Source organism: Hyalella azteca, unplaced genomic scaffold (genome assembly GCF_000764305.2).
Source record: "Hyalella azteca isolate HAZT.00-mixed unplaced genomic scaffold, Hazt_2.0.2 contig2822, whole genome shotgun sequence".
Taxonomy (NCBI): domain Eukaryota; kingdom Metazoa; phylum Arthropoda; class Malacostraca; order Amphipoda; family Hyalellidae; genus Hyalella; species Hyalella azteca.
The window spans coordinates 26129-53285 of NW_025933081.1; the positions used below are offsets into that span (position 1 = coordinate 26129).

The 27157-nt window shown below is 40.7% G+C and overlaps 1 protein-coding gene across 3 annotated transcripts in view; it reads right to left on the bottom strand.

The window, feature by feature from the left end:
* The window catches only part of LOC108668314 (caspase-1), a 35111-nt gene extending 25099 nt beyond the window's left edge, over positions 1 to 10012 (bottom strand). For 2 of the 3 annotated variants that reach the window (XM_018155503.2, XM_047885715.1), the window contains exons 1-4: positions 9497 to 10012; positions 2123 to 2184; positions 1604 to 1754; positions 1110 to 1236 (exon numbers count right to left, since the gene is read on the bottom strand). In XM_018155503.2, coding sequence (XP_018010992.1) covers positions 1110 to 1236; positions 1604 to 1754; positions 2123 to 2184; positions 9497 to 9790 — 634 coding nt within the window. In that variant the 5' untranslated portion in view covers positions 9791 to 10012. The remainder of the gene's footprint in view (positions 1 to 1109; positions 1237 to 1603; positions 1755 to 2122; positions 2185 to 9496) is intronic. The other variant, XM_047885716.1, reaches the window with a different exon arrangement.
* Between the last annotated feature and the right edge of the window lie 17145 nt (positions 10013 to 27157).

Genomic DNA, 27157 nt, shown 5'->3' on the forward strand with positions numbered 1-27157 from the left:
AATAATGTTTGAATCTCATTTAATTTGAAACGAAAAGAACAGAAGCTAAAAAAGCTGGTGCATAAGCCGGTAAATGTTGATTTTCTGTACACAGATGTCTGGAAACAACCACCGGATTTTTTGACCTTGCAATCAAGAAAACATAAACTATTGTTGGATTCCACACATGAGCCACCGCGAAAAAAATTCTCACCGGCAGGCTATTCCGCCCGAGGATACTAGCAAAACCAAGATGACAACAAGAAGGGGTCACGGCACCAATATGTTACGGGGCCAGTACCAACTGGGCGTAACGTGAGACTTTATCCTATTCGCAATAACCCAATCATAGCTCGTCACAATACTTGCAGTTCAACACAGAATCACCGACAGGGAGAATATTGGCGATCAAACATGAAGCTTTCATTAAACAACGACAAAGTTGGAGATTACAGATTGTAAGTTGGAGGCTTCGGGTCAAGACTTCGGATCAAGATTTGAAGCGAGATTTGGAGGTACTATTCTGCAATACAGAGTGGATCCGGCTACATCGCACGGACTTTTGAAGCCATTTAATTAAAAAATATAACTGAGTACACGCTGCAGTGAATGACAAAGAGCGCATTTTCTCGTTCGTCCGTGACGTGAAGTCACGGACCAACATGACGAACACAATAGCGCCTTTTTTTCCATAAATGAGAAAATGCGCTAAAGAGGATCAATATGAAAGACTTCTATAAAAGCGGCATTTCCCTCCTCTACAACATTAAAAAAATCTGTCTTTGAAATTCATTGTCGCTTTTTTATCAAAGCGTCTGCTTTTATATTTGAAACCTGATATTTTAAGCTGAAATTGATATCAAATACTTTCGAGATAGGCGAGAGAGAGAGTAATCAAAATAATATGCACTGTAGTGAGGAAACAGCGGAGAAATTGAATAGGAATTGTTCACAAAAGTAGATAAATTGTTCTCAAAATTCGGAATTGATTCAGCTTTTATGAGAGCTCCCCAAGACAGAATATTTTCTGATTAATATTTTTTACAACACGCCCAAGGTGTCTGTTAGATTTCGGAAAAATATACCTAAAAAAATGGCAAAATAGGTGCATAAAAAGTTGATCTCCTCACCTTCTTGGAGTTTATCGAGAAGCTCTTTTTCCTTCAGGTTCGTGTGAATTTGAACCTCAAACCCGAGTTTTTGGAATGTCTCCCGGCACCGTTGGGCATCGTCGGGTGACATGTCGCGCGGACCAAGCTACAATTTGAAAAATAATGAAGATCAAGAAATGTAAGTCGTGTCATACGGATTTAGCACAAACTAATTGTTGAAAGTCATTTGTTGTCAATGCTTTTAAATGATAGGTATAAAATATTATCATTATAATCTTTAAGGTCATGTTCCTTAACACGTTACGAGTGTGAATATTGTAAAAAAATATCACACACTGAAGTGTATATTCCGTGCGATTCCGTTGGAAAGTGTTAATTATCAAACTTAATTAATTTTCAGAAACTTTTGGACAAGCGTAATTAATTGAGACTAAATTTGATTACCGTGTATATTGAGCGTCTGTCATGTTACGGTTTGGTGAAATATAATCAAAATTTTGCCTTACGCACACCTTACTATCATATTTGTCGTGAGAAAAGATGATGCAGTCACCCCTGCGCTTGTGGTTCATGTTGTAGAACTCGTCATCTGCTAGCGTCTGGGTGCTGACGTTGACAGGGCGGCCCTCCACCGTTTCGGCGCGAACAATTCTAATGCAAAGCCTTGAGAAGTTTTATGTACTCAGAAGAACATAGTTATTTAAATATTAACCTGGCTTATAGATCAGAAAGGGGATTAACAAATTTTTTATGAGGTAATTTATTTGTGCATAAGAATGCGCGCAATCAAATCTCCGATATGAATGATAGAGGAAAAATTTCTATCGCAAATGGTTAGAACTATTATTAAGAGAACTATTATTGTGTAAATAGTGAGAATTGTTATTGTGATGAGCCTATGCCAATACTGTTCCAGGATTGAAATGCTACGAACATAAAAGGAACAGATAAACAATATTGTGGATATGTTATTTTAAAATGTATTTTTACCATAATGTAATAATCCTTCTTCCGTGAGATATTATACTTACTTGCTCGCGTCCACATCGTCGGGCTGTTGCTTTGTCTCCGGCAGAATCTCTGACGTTGCTCCCTGTAATAATGTCGGGTTCAGTTAACAGACTGCAAAGTTTTCAATTTGTTCAGGAAAATCCAGCAGCTTGGAATCGTAAACGTGACTTAATTGAAGGACAACAGAGTTGAGTGGTACTTCACACTGTCCTGCTGAGATAAACAAATGACACTCTAAATACTCATAGAAATGAACAAGACAAGAAGAGAATAGCATAATAAAATACAATAATCCTTTTAGACACTAATTTAAGAACACTATTCCAGATGGCACTCGTACCTGAAAATAGCGTACTGCAGCCTATAATATCCAAGTCAGCCTCACAAGGACACCAGAGACAAAGTGCCGTTACACGACTGGCTAAGCCTTACGACAAGTACTATTCCGCTCAGTAGTGCGGATAACAATCTTACCATCCCTCTTTCTCAAACCCAGTTCACTAAAAAGAACTTGGATACCTAGAAAACGCGTCCAAAAGGTTTTCAGAACCCTTAACATACTTCATATCGAAAGAATAATTCTGCAATGACAAAGCCCGCGCATTCTACGAGTTGTAAGACACTTGTTTTCGTTCAGCCATATCAATGGAGCGTGATCAGTTCATACAGTGAATTTACTGTCGTATAAATAATTGCGAAATTTCTCAATGGCCCAGTTGATTGCTAAACATTCTAATTCTATTGCGTAATTCTTCTCCGCATTTTTCAGCTTTCTACTAATACATGAAATCGGTCTATCTTCCCCATTATTACTTCTCTGCCCTAGAACGGCTCCTATGATCCTAAGGTTGAAGCGTCGATTTGAACAAATTTGGCACCAGGGTAGGGAATGTGCAAAGAGTTGCTCTTTGCTCAACATGATACACTGTTCGAGAAACATGTTTGCAATTCTTCTGTCCATACAATCCTATCAGGCCAGCAATTCTTCAAAAGTATCCTTAAAGAGTGAGGCATATGTAGCTAGATTCGGAGCAAATTTACTGTGAAAGTTGATTAATGCAACGAATGAACGCAAATCTATCTTATTTTTCCTCATCAACTCTAATCTAGTTCCTACCCACGACAAAGCCTAGAAATGTCACCTCTGCATTGTCCGACCTTGTCCAGATTCTTAAGAACTAAATTTACATGATGCAAATGATCCCTAAAATTAGAACTAAACACAAGGTCATTAACTAAGTTTGCTACATGTTACGGCAGTCTTGCAATACGAGGTTAATTACAAGATTACATAAGCCACTAGCAAAGGTGAAACTTGAAGGAAAAACATTCAATTCATATTGACCAATATCCATTACAAAAGAAGTATACTTAGTTTAATTTTCTGTCAAAGGAATTTGCAAAAAATGCTTTAGTCAAACCTAGTTTGCTAGCAAACTTTGCTTCAAGATCAACATGGAGCGTCTCAATAACACTATTAATAACACTATCAGTGTTAACAAAATTATTAACTTATTCGATGTAGGACGCTTCTACTATTCGCTGTAGGACGCTTCTGACAGGTTTCACAAAATCAGCAATGACAACTTCATACTTCATAAAATTTACTCTGCCAGGCACATCGTCGAAACGTTTCCATTATCCCTCAACACATCCAAAATATGATGACGGTCATGTATCTTTCAAATCCTTGCTATTTTTTAAATCATTAGGTACATCATTCGCGTTCTGGAAGATAATGCAGCAGTAGGCTGTGAGTCTGACTTGGTTTTTGCGTTCCCTGAATATCTTCAACATGTTAACATGGTAAGTACGTTCACAATCGTTAACTAATAACATAGAAGCCCTTATTAATTCTTCTCACAACTTGGAAAAGCCCTCTCCATTCTGCTAATAGTTTACTGGTGCTGGTAGGAAGCAGTAAGAAAACTTTTTCCCCAACCTTAAGCTTTCTAGCATGATAAGTTATGCAGTAGTACTATTTTTTTTCTTAGCCTTGTTCAACTATCCATTTTCATTCGACAGACGCATTAATTCTTCAAGACGTACTCTCAAAGCAACAACATATTCAGTTACAGAAATATCTTCACATTCTGAACAATCGTCTAAGAAATTCTACTTAATAAGAAACAAAGGTCCTTTAACTTAAAACCTAACAAGTAATTCAATGGGAGAAAATCCAGTGATTATCTGAGGCACTTCCCTGTGGACAAATAATAAAGGCTGTTAATATCAATCCCAAACAGAATGTTCTTTGTTACAAATTTTCTCTGGCATGCCTTTCAAAGACTTATCAGAATTCTCGAAAGTCGCATTGCATATCGGGTTGTACGAGGTGCTATTTATACTTTTGATTACCTTTCTGACTTTTCGGCAATGGTCATATGATGTCCACGGTTACCCTCTGAAATTGTCTTCCAATTGAAGGCATTTTGATCAGTACTTTAGATGGATGATTACATGCAAATTTTTGTCAGTGAGAAGATGGAATACAGAACAGACTAATATCCTAATGACAGCCGGGCCAAAAGAAATGTGCCATTACTCTATTCTTCGTTTTTTGAACGCCAAGCCTCCAGCAGTAATACAGTCACGTGCTAATTCCATTACTCGTTTCTGAAGGTAACACAATCTGTTTCACAATATTCAACACCGACTTCCTATCACATGCTTGTCTAGTCAATACATCCTTCTCTAGTGAAAATTTTGCCTAGATGGTCGAATAAGCGTCTATAAGTTAAGAATAAATTTTCAATTTTAGGTAACTGCAAATGGAAAGAAATTTCAATCGAACATAATTTTATTCCCCGACATGGGTGATTGACTTGCTAGATCAGATTCAGAACGTTTCTTACTCCTAGTTTGAATAGAGTAAATAGTCGGAACAGATAAGTTAGTCGTGCATGCACATACGGCGCCAGGACAACGTCAAAAAGTAGTTCAGACAATAAGCAGCATTGAAATTCCCTTGTAAAACACAGTCCAAATTCAACCGAGCTTTAGGAGCATTTACGGTTCGGTTATCTGCCGATTTTAGAGAATGTTTTCTCCAGTCCTCTGACTTTTAGCACAAGTGACTTCTTAACAAGCTAGAAGATTGGTAGCACTGATAGCACGCAAAATTTTGACTTCTTCATTACAAAAACCAGATTTTACAGGCAAGGATTGATCTATCATGATCTTCGATTTAAATTTAACAACAGAAATTATGTTAGAATGATCAGCACAGTATTTGGCAAAAAAAGTTCACACATGAATTAACTCTGCTTGCGGCTAGTTTAGAACGAAAGAATTTAGCTACATGGCCCAGTTTGCTATATCTGGAAGAAAGCCTGCTGTGATGATGAGCAAATGAAAGTCCCCGATGTCTACCGCGTCTTCGTCGTGGGGGTACCCTGGCCTGCGCGTCGGCCGGATGCCCGGCATACTCGTGGGTCAGGCCAAACGGCAGAGGCTCCCCCGCCCGGAACGCACCCGGACGGAGGCTCCTTTCCCATTTTTCCCCTAAGGGTAGGGGAACCTCGGACTCCCCTTCCCTTTACCCACACCTTTGGCCGCTTATTTTTCCTGGGACAACTTATGCCCTCCTCTCCTCCTATCTTTTCTACCTACTCGTCCTTCCCTTTCTGACCCAGGGTATCCATGCCAACCCTGGCCCGCATCCCTGCTCAGTCTGCTCCCTCCCAGTTACGTGGCGAAGATATTCATTCCTGTGCTCCATGTTCAATGCCTGGACCCACAAGAGGTGCTCCGCTTCGCTCCATTCACCTCTACTCCGCCCTACGTGCAGACGGCCTGACCCGAGCCCACCCAGACTCCGCTCCCTCGCCCCCCGGCGCTTGCCTCCACTCGCCTCTGCGTCCTCCAGTTTACCTGCAATGGAATCCAATCCAGCGCAGCTGAACTGGATGCTTTCCTCGCACAGCAAGATGTTGCGATTGCCTGCATCCAGGAGACCTAGCTATCAGCGGCCTCCCGCCCCCCCTATTTCCCTGGATACGCGCTGGAGCGTAGGGACCGTCCCGGAATCCCACCGGCCTCCTCCTGCCCCCCTGGATATTCCCCGGAGCTCGCAGAAATTATTTCCATCCCGGGAGACTGCCTGATGGTGGGCGATTTTAACGCCCATCATCCCTCTTGGTTCTCCCACACGGAAGACCAGAGAGCCGCAGCGCGAGGAGCCGCAGTCGACGACCTTGTCGCTGGTTCCTCACTCGCCTTCCTCAATGAGGACTCCCATACCCGCCTCCCCTCCCATGGCCCGCCCTCCTCTCCGGACCTCGCCATCATCAGCGGTCATCTACTCCTCAGCACCTCCTGGACTCCTCAAGTCGCCCTCAACTCGGACCACCTGCTCATCCTGATCAATCTCCCTTCCTCCGCTGATTCCCCAACCCCCGTGCCGCCCGCTCTTACGTCAAGTTTAAAAAATGTTGACTGGCCCGTCTACACGGCAGCCATCGCAGCGGCTCTCGAGACGGTCCCTCCCCCCACCTTGTGTGGCGGAGAGTCGACCTTGAGAGAAGTCCTGACGTCCGCTGCCAGACAGCATATCCCTGCCGGATTCAGGAAGGACTTCTTCCCATCAGTCAACCCTAGCACCCGGCTGCTCATCGAACAACGGGATGACATTAGAGCGCGCAACCCAATCGACCCTTGGCTCCCAGAACTTAATCTGGAAATCGGTATCTCTATACAGGCCCACGCCATGAACTCCTGGCAAACTCATCTTGCGTCTTGCAGCAGGCGTACCAACCAATCCAAACACTGGAATCTCCTCCGCTCCCCAGCCGGAAAGTGCAACCGCCCTCCCCCTAATCAGCCAATCCAATTTGGACTGAAATCCCTCCTTCCTCCCAGCGCAAGATTTCCTTCGCCTTCTGCAAGATTTTCACTTCGGTCGCTTCTAACGCTAAGAGCCCCTCCACCCGCAGCCTCATTCGTCGAATCCGAGCCCAACATCCCCTCGACAGGGACTTCTGTCCTTTCACCCCCGACATGGTGAAGCTCGCCATCACAGCCGCCAAGAACTCTTCCGCTCGGGGTCCTGACGGCCTCACGGTTCTTCATCTCGAGCACCTCGGCCCGCGTATCCTCCAGTTTCTCACCCACATTTTCTATATCTCTGTCTCCACAGCCTCTATCCCATCCATTTGGAAAAATTCAATAATTATTCCCATCCATTTGGAAAAATTCAATAATTACTCCAATCCTCTAACCGGGCAAACCTGGTAACCAGGGCTCCTCATACCGCCCTATCTCCCTCCTCTGCCCTGCAGCCAAGATCCTAGAGCGTCTCGTGCTCCATTACATCTTGGGATCTCTTACCACTGTCCCCTCGCAACATGGTTTCAAGCCGGGACACTCCACTGTCACCGCCCTCCTCCCGCTCGCGCACCAGATCGCGACGGGTTTTTACTCGGCGCCCTCCAGCCCGCACAGTCACCGTTGCAGTCGACCTCTCGAAAGCCTTCGACACCGTCGACTACCCTCTTCTGAGCATGATCGCGGCCTCGGACCTACATCATAACCTGGTCCGTTGACTGTGCTGCTACCGTAGAGGCAGGCAGGCATCCAGCCTCTACCTCAGAACGCAGTCGCCTTTCAGAGCTATTCACTTCGGAGTGCCCCAGGGCTCGGTCATCTCGCCGGCCCTCTCTAATCACTTCATCTCCAACATTCCAGTGCCGACCCCCAACATTGCCTCATATGCGGACGATCTTACCATCTTCGTGTCGTCCCCGAGGCTCGACGCCGCTGAGGCTGAGATCGCTGTGATCCTTCGGAACGTCTCTGACTGGTCGGCTGCCAAGAAACTGGGCGTGGCTCCTGGCAAGTCCTCGGTCACGCTCTTCACCCCAGACACCTACCAATCTCGATCACACCCTGCTGCCACTATCTGCAATGGCGTCATCCCCTGGATAAAACCCACAAAATCCTGGGTGTCACCTGGGATACGCACTTCACATTCTCCCCCCATGCAAGAGCCATCGCCACGAAAGCGACGGGTTCTCTTCGCATCCCAACAGCACTTGCTGGTACCAACTCGGGCTTCTCCAAGAAGTACATTATTGCCACTTACCGAACCATCACGCGCCCAATCCTCAACTACGCGGCCCCAATCTGGTACCCTGTTGCCTCACGTACAGCAGTGGCCAGCCTGCAGTTAATACAAAACACTGCATTGAGACCAGCCACTGGCTGCCTCAAAATGGCCCCGATCGCCCATCTTCACCAGGAGACCGGCGTCCTCCCAGTATCCGCGCATCTGGATCTGGCTTGTGCCCAGTTCCTCGCCAGCGCCCTGCAGCCCTCCCATACCTCTTCCCGCATTGTTTCTGCTCCCTTCGGGGACCGCCCCATGAAAGCCTCCATCCAGTCGAGGTTCGGTCACCTGGTCACACCATTCTTGGTAATGGCATAATGCCTGCCGGTGCCTACGGTGAGGCCAAGCGGTCCCTTCGCAGGGAGATCGCCTCCGGCGTTGCGGCGACTGACGCCATAAACGCCGTATCGCAGCCCCACCACCGCCGATTGCATCAATGGAGGCCTCACTCCCTCGCCCCTACCGCTCGGCGCTATCCCAGCTCCGCTCGGGATACTGCAGCTCCCTGGCGTCCTATTCCGCTAGGATCGGACGCTCCCCTAGCTCCGCTTGCCCGGAGTGCTGGGATCCCCTCCAGTCCGTCCAGCAACTTTTCGCCTGCGTCCCCTTCCCCACGTCTCAGCGTCTCCTCACTGTGGGACAGCCTCATGGAGGCGGCGGCTTTCCTGGCCACCCTCCCTGCCTTCGCCCATCTACCCCCTCTTCCGGTGCCTGCCCCCCGTCCACCACCAGAGCCTCCCCCCCGGCGAGCGTGTCGGTCGCACCGAACAATAACAACATGAGCAAATGAGAAGTATGACAATTGCATGTCCCGCCTTCATGTCACAGTTATGTGAACTGCTACCATTTGACCTCACTGAAAGCAAGTAGGTACTTTACCCGATGCAAAGTCTGAAGGAAGTGTCCCTTTGCTCCTTAATTCATCTCTACCATGAATTGCCTATTAGTTGTCGGCAAGTTTCACAACGCTATCTAAAGGCGTATGAAAAATATTGTTTAACCTAAAATATTCGGAGAGATTCCTATCTACAGAATTGAATTAATTATTGATCTTTAAGAATCAACTCTACCACGCGCTCAAGAGATTTTCAGCACCTGCCAAATCACAAAATTTATCAAAATATTCGCAAACTCTAAGAGCGTACTGGTAAAAAGGTTTAGATCCCTGCTTCGTAGAGTGAAATTTCCTGTGATAGTCGTACACTGTGAATTCAAACGCGCCCATCAATTTCAATTAGACATTCTCGTAGGTTTCAACAGTTGGAATGGAATGCATTAATGAACATACCGAGGAGTTTGCAAATCCTTTCTGTTGTGAAGACATGGCCTCCGATAGCACGACATTATAAGCGAAAGTTTCAGGGGCAGCTGCGTTGATTGTGGCTATTATCAGATCAAGTTCCTTCATCTCCTTCTCATGTTCTCTTTCTTCCCGTCGCACGTCTTCTGCAGCTTTCATCTCCTCTCTCTCTCTTTCCTTAGCAAGTCTCTGTTCTTCTTTACATTTAAACACATACTCGCGCATTTCTTCTCCAGGTTTGTAGCCCAATTCTTTACCATCATTAATAAACTGAGAATCCATAGTCTACGAATTTTAATCGAATGTGTGATCAAATATCACAAGTAAATGACTGAATTCAAATTTTGAAAATTTAATTCTTGGACAAGCTCTCCTATGTCATGATGCCGGTTTCATTTAATAGATCAAAAAGTGATCGAATTTGTTTAGGAAAATCCCAGCAGCTTGAAATCGTAAACGTGACAGAAACTAAAGAACTTCTTTGAGGAGAGGGACTTCAATCTCTCCTGCTGAAATGAACAAATGACACAATAAATTACACATATAAATTAACAAGAGAGAAGATAATACCATAATACAATAATCCACTCAAACGCTTAATAAAGAAACGATTCCAAATGCACTCGTACCTGAAAATAACGTACTGCAGCCTATAATATCCCAGTCAGCCTCTCAAGAAGACCAGAGACAAAGGGCCGTTACATGACTGGCTATGCTATGCCGAGTACTATTCCGAGCAGTCGTGCGAGAACAATCTTACAATCCCTCTTGTTTCGTCATGTCTAATTTGTTTGCTTTTGCAGGTAATAGTTTTGTATTTAGGTTTTGATACCCTGCTTTTTGCTGATGGGTTTCGAAATTTTGCCAATTTATTTGAGACAAATGATTAGATGGTAGTAATAGGAGAATTTAGAAAGCGAAGAATAGTTTCGTATTTACTGACCAAAAATTTCTATTTGTTCAAAAGCGCGCAGACATAATTTTTGGATTTACAGGTAGATACCGCAGGAGATAGTCGTTTGAATAATTTTGAGCTATCTTGTTTCTAGTATCTAGTTATTCCTAAAATTATTCATACGTACTTATTCTAGCAATAAATGATTGTGAAGTGAAAGAACGTCTTAACAACAATGTTTTATTGGCCAAATTAGCTTTTTATGAAGTATTTATTGTTTAAAATTGCTTGGCATCATTTGCCTACAATCAGCAGTTCTCATTTGCTATGGCATAGCTTGGATCTTGTTAAGAATACACACTCTAGAAACGTCTGGGGTGATTATTCTTAACAAGAGTAATTGAATGAATAATACAAACAAAAACCTTATCTAACCTAACCCATTGAATTTTTGATCAGAAGGGGATATGAATTCTTCGGAAAGGGAAAAACAATTTCTTGAGATACTTTATGAGCCATTCTTGCAATGTACTTTCACAATTATTAACTTCGTTATATACTAGGCCGTGCAGAATGTAGCACGAATGCAGGAAAACTACATGATGCGTATTTTCCTAAAGCTTTATACAAGGGTGCGAATTCTTAACAAGGTCATACTCGGCTGCTTATTCTGAACTAGAACCCAGAACTTTTCAGTATTTAAGTTTGTTGGGGCCCATTCGATAAATTTGCATCACGTTTCTAACAAGATGAAACATTAATTGGGCATGCCCTGACAAGGGCACCATGACTGACTGAATGAAGTTGAATGAAAATCGGAGGATTGAGTAACTTTCCATGTTGGACGAAACAGATGGGATCATTGGGTACGGTATACGGTAGTATTCAGTCACCTGACATAAGCTGTGACAATTTCCTCCAAATAAAGTCAACTCGATGAAAACATCCAAATTTGATCTGGAAAATGTTAGATTTTTCATAGAATTCGTGCTGTTGGTACGGCAAGTTCATATCAATATAGATGGGTTATACATTCTATACGTTTGGCTGTTAATGTTTGATGGCATGACAGCAGAACTTTTTAATGGTGTGCAGTTTTCAATTAATTTCTGTTCATTTCTAACTATCATATGTCTGACACTTTATCTTTAATGCAGCTTTTAAGATGTTTCTGTGATCAGTAGCTGCAGAAATCCTCGAGCGGTCCGTCCGTGTCGAACAGATATATTAGATGCATATATTTTACCGAAGACGAATATTCTGAACATTAATCGTGACTATTTTAAAGTGACGAGTTCAAATGCGATTATTAGCTCAAACCCCTAACAATGACAACTAAGTTTCAAACAAGCGCGACATCCTCTACGAAAAATCATTAGTTTGAAGTTTGCTTCGAAACATATTTAACGTACAACATTGACCGCGTAAGCTTTCCCCAATACACAAAGAAGTAATGTTGATTTTGGTCCGGGGTCATTGTTTGCAAGAACTTTCAAAACATCTCCGAAAAAGTTTCGTTTGATATCAATTTTGTATTTTTAAGTGTTTTTTATTATATGAACATTGAAAGATGACACAATATATTTTGACCAGCTCTTCCTTTGAAGCCAGAGAAAATCTCGCAGTTGCTTACATATACTGTAGGGGAATGACGCGATCGCAAGTAAATAATCTTTTGCATGAAAAGTTTTGTGCGTCAAAAGTTATAGTTGCCGAGGAATGAATTACAATTCCTCAAATTGGGTTTAAATAATTTCCAGAAATATTCGTCTTTGATATATCAAAACCACTTAACGAACCTCATTAACCACCTGTCGATTATGATGGAAGCAATTTTTAGTTTCAATAAAGTGCTAGTAACAGTTTAGTCCATGGTTTGAATTCCATATTCATTCCAGTAGAACTCTACTTTCCTTAATTATTCATTTATGCAAACAAAGTTGACAGAGAAAACTGAGTGCACCTCTTGTCAATAATCACTGCTCTATGACATATTTGACGGCAGAATGATCACTAGCTAAATAGATTAATGATCTTTGTGATATTTTCTTTGGCACCTCTCTAGTCAAAATCACAAAACCAGCACGGGCTGCAGCCAGCCTAATAAGAAAGCCTTTCGCCCTGAATCTTGTTTAGGCTGTACATAGCATTTTATTCATTATAACTACCGTTATAATTAACTAAACCCCAATTATTTGACATATTTACTGATTGATCTGTTTATTTATAAAGCACCAGTGTAGCCACAAAAAATAAGTGAGCACGGGTTACGACAGGACAAATGTGCACATAGAAGTGGTTGATTAGTAACGGCCATTAGGTTAAGTCAGCCTCGTTTGACAAGTCGAAACAAATTAAGTTAGATGAATTACTGCCATCAGGTCAGGTAAGCCTCAACTGAGTCGGAACACGCTAAGTCGACATTAAATGTATAAATGACCTCAATTAACTTTTTTATGTGACATTAATTTTTTCACATTCATATGTTACAGTTACACGTCCCACTAACGATCAAAGTTACGAATAATAAACTGCTAACTACCTACAAAACTCAAAATTCATGTAATGCCTTAACGTTTTTAAGACTGATCCGAAATTTAGTCAGCAATTTGCTTTTTTTTTTATTTTTGCCTCAAATTTCACTTCGCAGTTTCATATTGTGGACGCGAAGAGTTGTGATATTTTTTTTTTAAATTTAGTTGAATAAGTGTTAAATCGAAACTGCATTCATCGTTTCATGATTTCACAAGTGTTCCAGACTCATTGGAAGATTTCCCTCATTTTCTGACAACACGAATTTATTACACTGGATAATAAACGCAAAATGATGGCATCATAAGAGATGTACCAGAAACATTTCAGAGATGTACTCAAAAATCGCAGCACTGAGGATTCAGTTACTTAGTTTAACAATTATGTAATTGTAGTTTCAACTGTAAAAACCATACCTAAACAAACCCCATACCAGATTCCCTCCAAAATTTTATAGTATTGTTCTGGATTATTTAACATGCATAGGAATTACAGTAAATTGTATGCAGGAGCTAAATTAAAACACGAGTAAAACTTTGATCGTCACATAGTTAAACAATTCAAATGGTCAAAATCTTATTCAGTAAGTTTTCAAATTTCAATACGCGAGCTGAACTAAGCGAGTGAACTGTGGGAGTACCAGTGGATGAGAATCTGCAGTTGTTATCACAAAAAAATCTGCAGGTGTTATCATACTTCGTATCGCTAAAGCTCTCAGGTACATCTTATCACTGAGGCTATTTCTTGAACAATACCACGTTTGAACGTGAATGTATTTAGGCCCTGTTGCATACTGATATTATGTTATGACAATATTATATTTCTTGATTGAGTCATGCATCATCCTGATGATTTCGTGAAAAGCTGCGTATTATCGAGACTCTACCAATTTCATGAATTTCTGATTGATGTGTTGAATATAGCATTTTTTTAGTTAACTTCAACATATTCATATGTAATGATACCAGAGTAGTTTACCTCTGGCACTTTCAGGAGTCAAAATTTGGTTGAAAGGATGAATGCTCGGGTCCAAAAATTTTATTGAGGGCTAAATCGCTATGGTGAAATTTGAGGCGCAAAGGAATGATTGACATCCAGTAGAAGTTGACGATATTGGCAATGCAAGTGTTTGCTCCCGGCCCCACCTTGGAAATATAAAACAAACTCACATTTAATAACTGCGCACACATGAATATTTATCATTGATACACTAAGATCACCAGTAATATACAAAGCATTACGGTAACGAAATTCGAACTCAAATTTATGACCACGAGAAAAACTAATGCAGTACCTACACAAAAGATATTTACGATTATTAAAAATGCAAGGATGTGGTCAGGCAGACAATCGATTTTAATCCCAAATACTCATATTTCAGAAGCTGGCCAGCCGCACCAAATACTTTCAGTGTATCTGTGTTTAGTTTCCTACTGCCACGTTGAAACCGGGGGTTCCCATGACCTTATCGCCACAAATCATGTCTCTATTTTCATAATCATGTTAACCCCTTACTGCCGAGCGGTTCCATTTGGATGCAGCGGAGAATAACGGATTCATAATAAAATTGAATGATCAAATGAATATACAAGTGGATACGTAGGTTTGATACACATCTTGTACATGTGGCAACGTTTGGTTCTGCTGTGCCGACTACTCCCTGTTTAGTTATCATTCAGAGATTATTAGAACCTGTTCTCAGACAGGACAGCTTGATATCATAGCCGAGAAAGATGAGTAATTAGTTCTAAAAATATATTATTTATGAGTCAGATGCATAATTTTATCGATAAAGAGTGTACTTTTAATGCTGTATATGGTATTATGCGAAATAATGTTTCTAAAGTCATTTATATCATGAAATATTTTGCCTGCATGGTTCCAAATGGAACAGCTCGGCAGTAGTGCAAGCATTCCGGTCATCTCATTTTCCCAGTTGGTTACTTTGTTGTATAGTTACGAATTGTATTTAAAAAAATTGTTTGAATTTAGAAATTATTTAGATCTTAAATTTACAGTTTTTCTGTTATTTATTTGTGAACTACTATCTTTAGAGCTGTTTGGTGTATATAAAGCGAAAATTGTAATATTAGGAATAACCCAAGTCACTTTTTTTCTAATTGTATTTTTGGCAGATCATCACTTGGAATAATTTAGATTTCGAGAGAAGAATAACATGAAGATCAAATATTTGCTATTGAACTTTTCACAGAAACAGCAACAGACGAAACAGACTGAGATTCAGATAGCTCAGATGACGCGCAGCCACTGGCAATTTCGCTCGCCTACCAAAAATGTTCATTGTAGCACAAATATCAACATATGTACAAACAATGAAAGACTGAAAAAAGTCAACTATATGGTCGACATGGCCACCGTATGCCACGACATATACGTGGCTAGCCTGAGAGATTTAGGTATGAACTTTGGGCAGCAGATAAATCAGATCATATTTTTCTGCAAGTGAAGCCAATCGGTGGATCTAATATAAAAAGATACCTATTACCTGGGTCATGAATTGGTCCCATAAGCAAGATAGAATTGGTGCCAGGCCAACATATTATATGTGCTATCTTGTTTTAATTGAGCTTCTCAAAAATTTCTTGAAAAAAGGCTATTGCAATGAAGTTTCGAAAAAATCGGTTAGGAAAAGCAATACTGCAGGAGACCCGGTACAAAATAATCAGGGTCTATATTGCACCCTTCTACTTCGATCCGTGATGAAGTGCAATACAACAATCAACAACATCGGCCAGCTAAGAGACATAAGAGGCACTGCATATGCAAATAATGTGGACAACATAAATAATGTGGACATTGTAAAACGGGCAACATTCCCATTCATTATGAATGAATTGAATAATTTATGCTAAAGATTAAGTTGTATTCTAGCATATTTATGTATCATCAGTATTGTCCATTATGAATACGTATATTAAGTAATTTTTATCCATTATGGATAACCTTGATTTATTTACTATTGGAAAATGTGTCATCTCGAAAACTTATCAGGGATTGAGGATTGGATCAATAGAATTACAGTTTATTGAGCGATGAATTATGCGACATGCGTCGCATCAAAAATGTATTACGAACGTCATAGCTCGGTATCCTTCCCGAATCCGGTAGCTGTGGCGGGGACCCCTGCCGCTGAAAGGTAAGCAGTGGGCCAGTGCTCCCGCAGCAGTCCCAGGCAAAGTCTCAAGAGATCACAGCACCTAGTGGGCCAGTGCTCCCGCCGCAGTCCCAGGCAAAGTCTCAAGAGATCACAGCACCTAAATATACGACATTATTAAGCAGGAGACAAAGTAAATTAGCGGTTAGGCTTACAATGTTCCGTGCTTAGAGTTGCTTAATGTAACATTCAACAAATGATCTCAGATATATTTCTCACGATCTCCACATTATGGGATAATTGCACTGGAGAATTAATTAAATGAAGGCTACTGTGATCATGTTTATTTATAGTAATTGACAGCTCGAGAAGACTATTTTGCAAAGCAAGTTACACAGCGTTTGAAAAGGCATGGAGAACAATGCACCAATAGTCATCATGCCACCCATCATATGCTGTCGTCTGGAGTCCATGTGTTGCACCGAAGAACGGGCACGGCCAGCGGTTCACGTCTCACGCCCAAGGCAGGAGTATGACGGGAGGATGAGGCTAGTGGAGATGAAGAAGCAAACCAAAGTCAATAGTAACTTCAAGCAGGGCCACACTGGACGAGAACGTCACCACACGAAGTCGCGAAGCACAGATGCAACGTCTAGCACAAGTGATGGGATGCTAAGGACTGGCGATACTGTAGTTAGTTTAAGATAGTTTATACTGTATTCAGATGTGCTCTGGAATACTTAATTCTCCAGGTAAAATTGTGGTTGGAAAATAGATGTGGCAGGAAATGACATAACGACATACATGCAGTACACTGATATAGATGCAGTTAACTGATATTTAAGACATTTAAAGTTGAAGTTTTTACCAAAGTGGAGTCGTGAGAAAGATTCTGCATAAAGTTATGCAAATACTGTACTCTATAAATAAACTGTCTGAATTTAATTCCTTTAGGTAATATTGAGAACCGCCCGAACTCTAGAGCGAGCTTACTCGGGTTCACTCCCGAGACTTGTGATAGCTGACTATCTTGCGTCTAGCCGGTGTGGTGCCACAGGAATGTCATGCGAGCCCAGGCCTGCGTCGCGCTGCTCTACACTCTGTGTAGTGCCCTCTCACAACAGTGCACATGTAGTGCTACCCTCGCAACAGTGCACATGTCATCAATGAACTTTGACTACTGCCAGCCAATTCTTTGCTGTTTACAGCGCGATCTTAAAAAAAAACAAATAAACATAAACCATTAAGATGTGCCGATAATTTCAAATTTTTTTCCATGTTATTTAATTTATTTTTCCGGTTCGAGGACGTGGTTATTGTAAAATTCATCATGCAAAAAAAAAGTAATTTAGGCTTTGATACCCATTCTTTCAACTAAATAACATATTTTATTTACCTTGTGATGAATAAAGTGAAAAAATTATAGTAATAGTACACAACTTGGTTGTGCATAGACTTGGGCAAACACATCACGGAGCAAAGGGTGCTCGGCCGATGAGCTGATCCCTCACACCCCTCCCCTCTCCCCCCACCTCCGATGTGCGGGTACCCTTTTTGGTAATGTGAGCCGCTGCTTCAGGCCAAGACCGCCAAGTAGACTGTTTTCGAACTGTTATATTTTCGAATATTTATAGATATGATTTTTCAAAGAGGACAAGAATTGATCAAATTTTCATCGAAATCGCGTAACTTCGAAAGCTTGCCTGAACGTGTTCAACGTCTTTACTCATAAGATTATTGTGCGAGCTGGCTGCGCATTTTTTGGAAGCTTTCTGAAAGTTGTTATCAACAGAGGATGAAAATGCGCCAATTGCTGTGTATATCAATATCAAATCACACTGTATAATAACGAACATCATCTCATGGCGTCTTCCTATGACAATGTCCTTCCGTGCTGGATAAACGTGATGTAAATTGATAGATGCCTCATGATTAATGGTAGAAAATAGGTCGTATTTTACATAAATATGGGCAGAATAATGTTATTCCTGATTTTATTATTACTATTAAAATTATGTTTTAAGTCCAAAATGGAAATTCTGCCCGGTGAATTACAGGGAAAATCAATTCTGTAAAATTCTGAAGACTAGATCAGAAACAAAATGGTCTACGAGTATCGCTATGAGATAATCTTCATCGGGCCACTGAATAGAACTCGTCCCAAATGAGCTCAAGTGAGACGCACTTAAGTAGCTAAGAACTTAATAAATGATCTAAAATGCACTTCAAAAGTATATCAGAAGAAACTTATACAATGCAACAATAGACAGAGAAGACCAAGGTATTAACGGCCGCACAATGGCTCTCGCATAGGCATTTCCACATTTAAGCTTCAGTGTTATGCAATTAGAGATGCGTAAGACCAAGGTATTAACGGCCGCACAATGGCTCTCGCATAGGCATTTCCACATTTAAGCTTCAGTGTTATGCAATTAGAGATGCGTAAATTGAATTTAGTTTACAAATTTCGATGTCGAACACAGAGCTTCGGCTAACGAAAACTTAGCGCATAGGGGTCGGAGATGGCAATAAAACACTATTAATTACTGCAAAAATTATTTCCAGGGCTGGAACCCTGAGTAAGCTTCAAGTGCGACAATCTTTTAATGGCGTCAAATCGCTGCGTTACCGTGCGCGCGAATGCTTCTTCCAATAGAGCTCGAGCATTTTCGTACGATTGATCGGTTCCTGACAATGAATTTACAAGGACTAGCGGGTCACCTTTCAGCTGCTCCTTCAAATGAGTAAATTTCTCGTAAGACAATAATTCATATTTGTCAATACTACTATCAAAATTGCAAAGAAAATGAGTTAAATTTTCATCCCGAGCATTGCTAAAATGAGGCAGTGGTATCTCTGGTAACTTTAATTTATTCACACTCGTAGGCGGTTGCGTGAAGAGGGCAGCCGGTGAATGCAAAGCTTGATCTTCATTAGAAAGACATTCTTTCAACAGAGAAATGGCAACTGCAATTTTCTGACTGTTAGAATCACAAGTATCTAGATCTAAAGACAGCTTATCTGCATCCTTACTTACACTCCAGCCTTCCTCATTCACCTCCCGGTCGTACTTCTTAATTTCTGAGTCAAAAGACTCCAATCTAGTCAGCCAGGATAATTTCTCAGCCCGGGAGGAATCAGCAACGCCGGCTTGTACTTTATCAGTTATTTTGGTAATTTGAGTCCTCAAATGTCCGCGCGTTTTAACAAGAAAATCGTACTTAGACATGGCAGCAAAGATATAAGCAGCGTATTAAAGATCAGTTATAAATTTTGTGCCACGAAAAACGTCCACAGCATGTCTCCCGAGCCCAGCCAAGAGCCACCACCAAATCAGCCAACTGCCACTCAAACCCCCTGGGAAGGTCGCCATAACGAAAACTTAGCGCATAGGGGTCGGAGATGGCAATAAAACACTATTAATTACTGCAAAAATTATTTCCTTTATTCATGGAGTTTAAGGAGAAAGTTCAAGCCGAAGTAGCCTGACTGGGCCGGGAGAGTGAGCTTGAGCCGGCTTAGGACCCAACCACACGTCGCGACAGCACCGCAGCCCACGACCTCATGCAATTTCGTTCAGTGCTGCCTTTAGAAAAAATGAATGTACAAATTATTAAGCTGTTAATATCTCTTAAATCTACAGGAAACAATTATATTTAGATTTATCTCTTAATTATCATTAATCTATCACTATCAATTAGAGAAATAAATTAATTATCCATTCAGGGCACAGCCCCTTTATCAAGAATCAATTGCACGCCAGCATGAATTTATCTATAAATTAATTTCAAGTTATAACTTAATAAAATTTAGAAATATCTCACTTGCACGGCAGCACCTTTATTATAGTTGAAGCAAGGGGAAGAGTTAAGCTAAGTCAGCTTCATAAACAGTCTGGCACACATTCCCACGACCTCGTGGTACCGCGGACTCACGTTTCATAAGAAGCTGAAGCTGGGGCAGGTGGCGGGAGATCGCGGGTGCTCCGACCGGAGCTCGGGAGGCCATGCTAGGAGATGAGTTCTTAGCCCGTCATGACGGCAGGCCTCACACGACGAGAAGTGTGTAGCCACATTTCCATCATAGCCGTCGAAGATAGAGACGCAACGCGAAAACTGACGTCGCGGCAGAGATGGTATCTGGATGGGCTACTAGACAAGACTCGTGGCAATTAGCCGTATGCGACTATGTGTTGCAGTTTGGAACATTCTAAAGGGAATCCCGAAACCGCGAGCCCGCAATAACCCAAAATCGCTAGGAGCGGTGCCAGCCAGTTTACAGAAATTTAATGCTTAATTTTTGCTACGAATATAAACCCGAAAATTATAGTTTTAAGGCTAGGGGGGGTTTTGAGATACGAAAAAATTCTTGAACATATGTCTCGCATATTATCTTAAAACTACCCTATTTTGGACATAGCACGCCGGGGATAAAAATTTTTATTACTAGTTTTAGCTTCAGACTATTAAGGAAATCTACGAAATTTTAATGTTACATTTTTAACGAGGACCTTAAAACTATACTATTTTCGACATTTACCTCGGGTTCCAACTTTCTCCTCGTGATGAGAGAGGTCAGGAAGACTGCAGCCTGGAGATGGCACCCACAGGAAGGAGACGGGAAAGTCCGTTGTAAGGACAGGCAGTCGAAAAGGTACTCAACGGAGAGGAATGGTTCCCCCACACTCGAGAAAAGCCGCGCTTGCAGAGGGCCCCACTCTGAATGTAAAGGACCCAAGGTGCCTACAAAAGCATGAACGTTGCTGATCCAGCTCGGAGTTGTAGGGGCGCGGGAGCATTGCTTTCTAGAGGGTGCCCTGGAGAGGTGAGGCGGCCAGGATTCTGGGGAGATGAGGCGGTCAGGACCCTAGGGAGGTGAGGCTGCCTGGATATTGTTCTTCTCGACGGTTCCCCGGCCCTGCGGTGATAGAAGTGATGGCCCTGCGAAGGGTCCGTCAAGCCTCCACATTGGAGCCTGCATGGTGACAGGCAGCCACCTACCAATAATTGACCAAAGCAGGACAACCGGGTCACCTTCAAGAGTTTCCCCACAGGAGGGGCAGAGACAATCTGGAAAGAATGAGCGTGGGTTTGAAATGCGCTCGCCAGGAACTCAGCTGCATCTTCGCCGTGGGGGTAGCCTGGCTGCGTGCCACTTTGCTTCTGTAGGTTCAGCGGTCGGGCCAAAAAGCAGACATTCTCCAGTCGACACCTCTCCTCGTGGTCAAAGTACTATTGGATTCACTCCTGCGGGCGAAGGATGTAGGCTCACAGAGCACGTGCAAAAAGTATTTAAGTTAGTCCAAAATAATAGTATTTATAAAAATTGATGGAGCCTCCACCTGGAAAAAGGCCAACAATGAACTTCAAGTCAATGAATGGAGGGCCTGAGGCCTTAGTATGATCAATGTATCATGAACAGTAGATTGGATGAGCACATTTGTGAGAGCTATTGCCACAATTAGCAGTGAAATCAACCACTTGATTAGTTTTATCAATATTTAAATATATTAAATGCCTATATTGTTCAAATTCACGATTATGCCCAAATTATTAAAGTTTTAACTGCCTGAAAGTGGCCTTAAAAATACATTAAATACGCTAATGAAGCGGAAACTGGCGGCCCCCAATATACAGAGGGAATTTAAAACTTCTTCAGAAACCCCAGCTGCGCAGACTGCATTCGGTTATTCGTTGTCTGAGGCATAGTAGGAAGCGATAATCGTCACCACTCACCAGTCCGCACACGAGGCACGGCCTCTCCCGTCTGCTGATGAAACGACAGCGCTGCTCTGCGTGCACTAATGACGGTCCTGAAGAGGGAAGATGTGTAATTAATACAATCAACATCTGTTTTAATCATCAACGCGCACGATTATCCAAATATTGAAGCAGAAGCAAGTCGACAGTTCACTTGCATATTTTTTCTCAGAGCTCATCAAATTTTTAGTAAACAGCGTAGATAAATTATTGACATTTTTCTACAATGTGCAAAATATAAACGTCGAAAAATTCCTTAAACTTTAAATTAAAATTAAGGCAGCTCGTCCAAGACAAAAAGAGCATAAGTCGTATGGCCTCTTTCATGGAAAGCTCACATGGAAAGTCAGCTCCTTCAACGTCACTTCTAAGGAATCCAGTCACAAGTCAGAGTATGATGGCCATGATGATGCAGAAAAGTGTAGTGCTGCAATACTTCTTGTAGGAGATCTTCAGTCTCCAATCCCATGACTGGCTCTGCAGGTGACTCAGCTGGTAAATAATTATTGTGGTACAAAGAATTATGTTAACTCTAATGCTAACGTACAAAATTTGTAATTGAATTGAGAAATTATAAAACTAACTATACTGTTAGAGAGGTTTAATTTAGAAGCATTGCTAGAAAATACAATCAAAATGCAATACACTTAAGTTTTCAATTAAAGGCATATTCTATGGATAGAGCATTGCATGAAATAATATAAAAACTTAAATTGTACAAAGTAACCAATACTCACTTAATTGTTTAAAAAGACTCTTCCAGACTTTTGGATGGTTTTCAGCACTTCTCATGTCTGGACACACAGGCAGAAATACTGCTGGGTGCTTCTTAATTCGAGCCTAGGTGTATTTATTTTCCATTATTGTAGGTGTATTTCCAACAAGTCATTACTTGATGAAATTTTGTGGAAAATTTAAAAATTATTTGCCTAATTGACAAGTAAATTTCTTATAATTTAGTTCTTTTTGAAATTGAAAAGAGGGTAAATAACAGTAACTGTAATGATTCTGTGGCTAGTAATGATACTATAAAGTGTAACGGCATAAATTGACAATGCAGACATGTGAGGAGATGCATCAAATGCAGGTTTTTATGCAAGAAATGAAATGTCCTCAAACGAGGTAGTTGAGAAACTGGCGAGCTGGGGCTAACTCAGATCAATAAAATCGTGCCAATGTGTTGCTGATTTGATTGGTTAGCTCAAAAAAATGAAATTAATATTTATTTGCGAAACAGTGATAAATATACAAAGCAAATATTATTACAGTCTTTTACAGATATACTTGTGCAGTGAAGAACTAAACAGAATTTTTAAAAACTAACACAACTTGCATGATGGATTTTGTTTGCATAAATTCCATTTGAAAAGACTTCAATTATCACTCAATTTGCATCTTATCCTCATAATTATCCCATTGCCAATACCTGGATAATTCTACTCTTACTTATATCATTAGTCTGCTTATATCGCAAGTTCACAAGGAATTTAAAAGCAAAGAAAACGCCAAGAAAATTCACCATATCGATATTGAAAACGTTTCGGAGTCCAGCTCCATCATCAGTTCGACTAAACTAAAAATGAATAAAATCACTTTAAAAGTCAAAATTCAAAGACAGACATAAANCGTATTGTGCTCTTTTTGTAGCGTTCCGGGCATTCGCTGGCAGCGTTCAGGACCCTTCCGATATCTGTTGGTTTCCGATATACTTTTGTGACAACTGAATTATCTTTAACTTCCACGAATACATCCAAAAAAGGCAAGGTGCGATTTTGTCCGAGCTCATAAGTAAACTTCAAGACTGAATTCATTTCGAAGGCTATACGCAGTTTTTTGAGATGTTCTTCATCACGAACAACGATGAAGATGTCGACTTATCTGCAGTACAGTTCAGGCTTGATCTGTCCATCTGACAAAACTCTATTTTCAATTTCGCAATATTTTCGTTCAATAAATATTGCGAAAAATATCGCAATAAAAAAATATAATAAATATTAAATATTTTCGTTCAATATTAAAAATGTCAATCGGTAATTTAATTTTCAATCTTCCAACACCTACGAAGAATTTAGTACGACTTATTGAAAAAAACTAACAAGAAGCTAATAAATAAAACTAATGCTCTGGTCTTTAACAAAACTTACTTAAGAGAAGAAATTCTGCCAGCCTACACTAATATTCGCACTCATGACCCGGCAGCAAGAGAAGAAATGATCACTGTAAGATACAGGAATGACCTAATTCGGAGACAAATCGAAGTAACTAATAATGAACTTGAAAATACTAAATTTGAAATCGCCGAAAATTATAGGAAACTCTCTCGGAGCATCCCCAACGAGCAACTACATATCAAGATCCTGGACGAATTGAGCAGACTCCGCGACGCCCATGATAACTGCGTCAAACTTCGGACCCTGCGCAAACTTAATCGCCTGTACAGAGGAGATATCTGCTTACCACAATGCACTGAAGGTTACATTAACCTCTCCTCCCAAACTCTGGACGACAAACAAGCTGAACTTTTGAACCTCGGACTGAATTGTCATTTGNAGATGTGTATAAGAGACAGACTCTAAGCCGACGTCTCACCTGCCACCTTCAGTCCGGAGGACCAAGGAATCACTTGAAGGAGGCCCACAACGAGACCATCACTCGCCCGATATTGGAGGAATGCACCAGTATCGTTATGCGGTGCCCCGATCCTATACGACTGACTATAGCTGAGGCCCTCATCATTAAGGAGAGGACTCCAGCTATCAACCTTCAAACCACCGGCTTCGTTAGAACTTTGAGATTGTTTTCCGAGTAGTTTTTTGCGCTTGTAAAATCTTCCTGTAGGTAGTGTCACATTAACGAAATTTTAGCATTATTTGAATGGTATCCAATTTACTTGATTTCGTACATAATTTAATTTTCTATCTTCCAACACCTACGAAGAATTTAGTACGACATATTGAAAAAACTAACAAGAAGCTAATAAATAAAACTAGTTCTCTGGTCTTAAACAAAACTTGCTTAAGAGAACATATTAATAATTATGCGCGTTATTATTTATGACTGGAATAATAGGGTAACAATACTGAATGCTTCACTTGTTGATGAGTGGACCAATTTTGCTTCAGGTCTGCCAAGTTTCCATAGTTGTGACATAACCTGTGATTTTTATTCCAACCTGATCTCAGAATTTTAAGCATCAAGGTAAAAATATTTAAAAATTGGTGATGGGCTAACAATGGTGATGAGATTCAAATTTCCAGTTGTGCAATAATGTGCTGAAGTTTTGGCCTATAAAATTGATGTCAAGAAAACATATCAACCAAGTTAAGTTAGTTAGTTCACTGGTTAACTGTAAAAGAGACTATCAGAGTTGAACTCTAGGGTTGACGAGCCATCTATATTTCAAGAAGCTGGCTCAGAAGCTGTTTAACCAAAAATATCAGCAAGGTTTTAAAGAGAAGCTTCAGTTATAAAATTCCAATACAATATGATATTCGGATCTGCTCATTTCTTACCTCTCACAAAAACTTCCTTGTGAGCAGTGTAAATCGTCACCGACAAATTGTCACTAAAATGACTGTTGTCACCATTCGCCCGGGTCGACTCTTCCCAAGTCCCTACTGCACCCAACTCGGCAAAGCCCTTAATAGAAAATATTTGAAAACCACAATAATAAAAGTGTCGGATGATCTATCATCCCAAGGACCATCACCTTGGTTATCATACGTCATCAGCTTAGCTTGCTCTGTACCCCACATAGCAGAGTCACGCCCAGTGACGTCATCCCTGTCAAGGACTATATACAGCCCGGTCTGTGCACCGCCCGCCGTACTGCCTAGCCGTCATCTCGCTAGTCCGCTTCTCCGGCACGTACTTGTACTGTACCTGTCAATCCCCTTCCTTCTGTACTCACCGTGCCAGTTTATTATTATAGAACCAGTTATTCACCACCTCACCCCCCCCTTCTTCTTNAAGTGAATAATCGCGGAAAAACTGTGCAAACTTATAACGAGAAGAACTTTATAGCATTGGATAGAAACGATATTTGAGTACGCATATGTATTCAGAATAATATTGATAATATTCATAATATATACGAAATCCGTTATATATTCGTTATTATTATACGTATATATATATATATATATTATATGTTAAAATTATTATTATTATTTGGATGTGGAAGCAGTTAAAAGTACTAAATTTGTCTTACATGCTTCTAGATTTTTCAGTCGTGCTTCTGGTTGGGTTTTTCGCAATTAATTTTAATAATAATAAATATATATTTATCATATTAATATATTATTTATAAATAATATATAATCATTAATTAATTATAATAAATATATTTTAATAAATAATTTCAATTTAATAATTTAATGTACTATTTTTTATATTATTTATTATTATATTATTTATTAATAATAATATTATTGTATTATACATTGCGTTCTTCACAGTTTACTCCGACGATCATTCTGTTTCTTCATTTTTATGTGTAACGAAAAATTAACGGCAGTTGACCGTTATGACTTGAGAGCGGGTAGACTACAGGGTCCGCTATATTTAGGGCAACGGCTGTTTGCTATATAAAAGTAAATTGGTTTCTATGAGACTTTTCTTTTATAATGCAGATTAATATCATCTATAAATTTATCTATTTTATATTGCAGAATTCTAAGGCGTCTAAAGTTACTATTACTTATGGCAGTAGATAGAAATGCAATTGTAACCTTCTTGAAAAGGGCGAGAGTAATTCAGTCATTGCAAAAAAGCTCAAAATTCGTCGTGAAACTCTGTGGAAGGTGGTAAAACAATTAAAGCAAACTGGTGAAACATGCAATCGGCCTGGTCAATGAAGGAAACGAAGTGTCCGAACAAAACAATTGGTCAAAAATACGAGGGAAAAGTTGAGGAGAAACCCTCGTCGCTCAGCATGCAAAATTGGTCAGACATCAGTCGTATCAGTCAGACATCAATGCGTATAGAGTCCTCAAAGATGACCTTGTAACCGGGTTACTTATTGAGTTTTTATCGCAAAATAAATCCGCTCATTCATTATTTATTCATGATAACTTTGTATCAATATTTTTGTAATTTAGGGTAATAGTTATCATGTATCATTTTAGGGTAAAGAAAACCGACTTCTAGAACCCTTGGTAACAATCGGAATGAGGCTCGAAAGATGCCAGCACATTTTGGATCTCATTGAGGATGGCACGCTGCCCAACTTGGTGTTCAGTGACGAGAAAAAATTTGACATTTAACTAAGCGTTAACCGTCAAAATGACAGAGTTTGGAATCGGGATGGATCTGTGGCAACCAGAACAGCAACATGACGTTAAAATCCC